At 41.4% G+C, this 4,888-nt stretch overlaps 1 protein-coding gene across 1 annotated transcript in view; it reads right to left on the reverse strand.

Moving 5' to 3' along the window:
- Positions 1–4,888, reverse strand: part of shisa8b (shisa family member 8b) — a 30,424-nt gene that overhangs the window by 2,766 nt on the left and 22,770 nt on the right. The window contains exon 3 of the mRNA XM_035659535.1: positions 1,775–1,888. Coding sequence (XP_035515428.1) covers positions 1,775–1,888 — 114 coding nt within the window. The remainder of the gene's footprint in view (positions 1–1,774; positions 1,889–4,888) is intronic.

Consider the following 4,888-nt stretch of genomic DNA (forward strand, 5'->3'; position numbering starts at 1 on the left):
CTTTCTGTATAGCTGCCCACCAGACCCAGCCTTCCTCACAAGCAGCCTAATATCATATCATTAAGCTCAGTTCTGTGTTTGTACTTCATAATGGTAAACTGTAAATGGACTGTACTTACATAGCGCCTTTCTACCCGCTCTACCTCTGAACCACAGCTGCCCTGATATGTAAAGCTTGATAAGCATTGCAACAGTGAGCTAGAAGGGCACTCGGAGAGCACACCAGTGGTGTTACTACTGGCGTTACAATTGAACTGATCTTGCAACCTTTCTGAAAGTGAAAAGTAAATAATTTATCTGCCCCATAATTCAGATCCATTCCACAATTTAATGGGTTCTTCCTTCACCCATTCCACACCCCTCCACCAGGTTTTATTTTCCGTAATCCTGCTCACAGACAAACAAACAATCCTTGACAGAGGTGACTGTTCCTCAGCAATAAAGCAAGGAACCTTACTTCAAATGATAAGGTGTGTCCATCTATAGAAGCCATTTCTCTTACCGGGCATCTCGCCAGTCTAAATTCACTGTATGGACAGTGTGTAAAGACACCTTGAAAATGACACATGCTCAGTCAACCTTCTGTGGATAATAAAGGTTAAGAAAATCTACCTTGACAAGCAGTGATTTGCCTTTGGCTCACTGGTAGAGGATTGTTTTGTTCTAATGGGATGCCTAGGGTTGGATGTCGTTCTGTACACTGTTACACCCACTACTTTTCAAGGGCAACAACGTGTGTGACCTTTGCCGACGTGAAATGGTCTGTACAATCACCTGGTAGAAACCCTACGGCCTCTTCTTTTCCAGGCTGTAGTAGCTTTTGCAATTACATCATGTATCTCTTACAAAACCCCATCTAAGGAATCATAAAAGTGCAGTGGTAAACAAGAGGTCTATTTCTGTAGGGATTCTTTCCTCAATGTTATCAGACACACAAAACAAGCACTTTTTAGTGGACATACTTTGGTGTTAAATTACGTTGCAGCCATTACAGCCCTTTTCATGGATATTTTCACATCTAACTCTGTGAATTAAAGGTTTATTTTGACCAAACCAGAGTTGGTAATTTTTGGAAAGACTGTGGGAGGACTTACAAAGTCACTTTTGGTGAGTTTTATTTTATTTTTGCCCCGTTGTTTTGGTCTGAGATGCTGGTGCTCTAGTGTGCCATCCAAGTTTATTTTTGTATAGTATATAACCTATAAGTTATTTAAGGTGTAATAATAAGTTAATGTGGTGTAGTTTAAATCAAAATAAGGACATAGACCACTCACATAGCTTTCATTATATTTGCCCCGGTGTTTTTTGTCCTGCCCAAAGCTCCACTGCTGTTGCTCCCAGAGGCTGTGTTACATGAAATACATGTTTTATAGAGCTCTGTCCTTGGCAATGACCTGCACTGTCTGCTTAGACTCAGCTAAAATATTGTTACACAGTGATCTTCGCTTTAATAAAATCATAGTGTTGTTGAGAATTCAAACAAAAAAAGGTTTTATAAGTATTATATCTCAGTGTAGGAACTGTGGAGGACTGTATAGGAAACCCAGTTTACATCAATCTTACTTAGGGTCAGTTACCGTGATCTAACCAATCACACCACAGTGCCAGAGAAGAACAGCGTGGGCTCCTCTTTAAGATCAACTCGCTGTATGCCAAGAGGCAAAGAGTCCCTCATCAGTCGACAGCTCCTGTACTGCCAGCTTACTGTACTTTAAAGGTTACTGTGTCAGTTGGAGTCAGCATCATTTAGTGTGTGTTTGTGTGTTCGACTTACCCACAGCTTTAAGGGATGTATATTTGTTGAGTCCCACTGTGCTGTGGTTGCTGTGCGGGTGTGGAAGCCCTTGTCCAAACGGCCCGTAAGCTGAGTTATTCAGATGGTACTGTTCTGGTGAGAGGCAAGCAGAGAGAAAGACAGTGTCAGTTGGTGCGGATAAGAAAACAAAACAAAACACAGAAATCAGTCATATTCTTTTGAAGCAGAAAGGATCCGGAGTCCACAGTGTGTGCGTCCCGTCCCATACAAACAGTTCATGTTTGCTTTTTTCAACCATAACCACAACCTTCCTTAGAGTTCTAGAGATGACGTAACCATACTGTGGTTGCCATATGCAGATGATAAATACAATTAAATAACGCTGGCATTGAAGCATGGCTGAATTAACTCCTTGGGTAGCCTGGGAGCACAAGTAAGCTGTGCGGCTCTACTGGAAGGGACTGGACTGTAAGCACCCTGTCACCTTCAAGTACCCAGTGTGTACAAGGCACAAAGCAGACTACACATGGCAGCTTCATTATAAATGGCCTATAGCCCTAGGCCCAACCAGTGCTCCTATAGACCTGTCTGCCCAAAGTTGGATGTGCGCCAGTTAATTTGTGGTAATTTGATTACACATCATTGTTTGGGAATAAGCAACATGTGACCACAATATAAACTGAAAAAAGTTAGAAAAACTACATTGTGACTTAACAATACAGCTGCGTCTTTAGGCCCTTACCATTTCAGTTTCACTTTTGTAATGCTTTATGTTTTTAAAGAACTTTCCAGTAAAATGAGACCTGAAGGCTAACCAACTGACAAATAGGGACATCTAGGGACCTCGTCCAGAGTCTGGGGCCAGGGTCCAGCTGCCATTTTTGATCAGGAATCCAGGACAATCAGAGACATCGTCACTGAACAGAATACAGGCTTTTGCAGAATCTTTCAACTGTCCAGTCAACCATATGTGTGGTGATAAGATTTAAGTAAACGTGGTAAATTGCAAGAAAACTGGTGAGCTTAAGGCTGATATACTATGATTGAAACAAGCTAGGTTTTATGAAATGTTATATGGGAAATACCCATAATACTGATGGGAAACAGTGTTGTTGCTGATCTCTAAGGCTATTTTTTGGAGGGAGAAAAGCTGGCCATCACAGAGAGGGGCAAGATAGATGAACCCTAACCCTGCTCTAAGGGGTTATTGGTAAAAACATTTTACCCATTTTATATAATACAGAACACTGAATGGCTATTTTGCTGTCAAGCAGGTGCAGATGCGTGCATATTGGCAATCAGCTGGCCATTAGCTTTCTCTGCAGTGAAACTTAATACTATATGCCACAGTGGCAAGAGATTTTATCAGGTCAGTCCCAGATGATGAACTGGGAACATTGCTGTTCATAGTTGGAATCTTAACCACTCAAATGTGACTTTAAACAGAAGTTAAATGGTAACATAAGGTGGAATATCACTTGGACTTTGTCATTGCCTCGGCTCGGTGTGTCATGGCCCTAAAGCTCATCATTAGTTGTACTGGGAATCTCTCAGGTGGTAATGTGCACTGTGGAAGCATCACATAAACACTGGATTAACATGAGTTAAAAAGCATCTCTCTTTTTCCCCGAGGCCGGTGAGTTTGGGTGAGACAGCGGCCCCAACCCAGCCAGCCAGCCAGCCCCATGCTAAATGAACTGAGGTTAATGAACAATGGAACAAACTAGCTGAGAGAGTAAAGCCTTGGCTATTAGCATTAATGAAGTCCACTGATGCAGCCAGCGCACTTGATGTCAGCCCCAGGGATGGATGGACACACATGCACTGCTCACGAATGTCCTCACTGACTCACACACAACCACACAATATGCTTTATAAGGTAATCTGGATGACAGCAACAAAATCAGTGGTAATTGCCATCCTTGTTTTAACATCATCAACCTTTAAAATGTGTGTTTGTGTGTGTGTCAGTGCCTCTTTGTGTGTTCAATTGACAGCTCTTTTGACTGAATGATTCTGTAAAGCGTATTGATATGCTCGCCAAACTGATTTGCCATGCACAAGTCAAGTCTATTTGTGCGCAAGTGTGTATGTGTGTAGCAGAGTGTCACACTGCGAGAAGCACAGCATCAGAGACAGACGATTTCATCACATCTGTGGCTGTCAGCGCTGAGAAAGAGGTGTACACGACACAACTTCTGAATACTAATCATTGCACGCACGCTCACGGAAGAGAGTTTGGGAGACTCGTGTGGTTTAGATGATGAACAGAGAGAGAGAGAGAGAGAGTGGAGAAACATGGAGGATGTTCTGGTGTAATAAATTTGAAAATGATGCTGAAGCCAGATGGGTGGAGAAATGTCAAGAGTTAGTCTTTACAGTAACAACATTTAAACTAACAACTCTGAGCCTCTACCTTAATCACTGTTCACACACACACAAACATAAATGTGCTGTGCGCTGTAGTTTAAGCTGTTTATCTACAGAGAGTGTGTGTGATCTGTCTGTGATTCAGTCGTGCTGACCTCTCAGCATGTGCCAGATAAGCGGATTATGCAGAAATAGTTCTTTTCACACTGTCATCATCATCATTATCACTATCTTCTTCATCATCATCTTCTACTACCATCTTCTTGTCATCTTCTTCCTATATTGTACCTCTTGACATCGTTGGAGCAACAGTAAATGACAAATAGATCAAGACACGCTGCTACTCTACTGTATATTCATTGGCTGTCATGAGAAGCTTGGACTGTGTGTGTGTGTATGTGTGTTTGTGTCAACTCACTGTCAGATAGCACTGATGTCAATGCTCTTCACATTTAATAACTCCACTTAACTCTGATCAATGGTGGAAAAACAACTGGTTGTCCTTTGGAGATTTTTAATATTATAACATTATTATACAACATTTAATATCATTTTTCTTGACCATGATGGAGATATGACAAACCATACTTTTCCAGTGTTTCTGATGTCTGTAATTTGTGGAGTTTCTGGTAAAATACAAAAAGGTTCCCATATAGTCATCATTTTATCGATAGGTTAGCCATGGCTAGCATGTAAGATAGCTGGACTCAAAGTCCCATAAGATGTTTTTTTTTTTTTATAAAAAAGAAATAATGGGGGGGG

Source organism: Morone saxatilis, unplaced genomic scaffold (assembly GCF_004916995.1).
Source record: "Morone saxatilis isolate NCDOM2014 unplaced genomic scaffold, NCSU_SB_2.0 Contig1, whole genome shotgun sequence".
Taxonomy (NCBI): Eukaryota; Metazoa; Chordata; class Actinopteri; family Moronidae; genus Morone; species Morone saxatilis.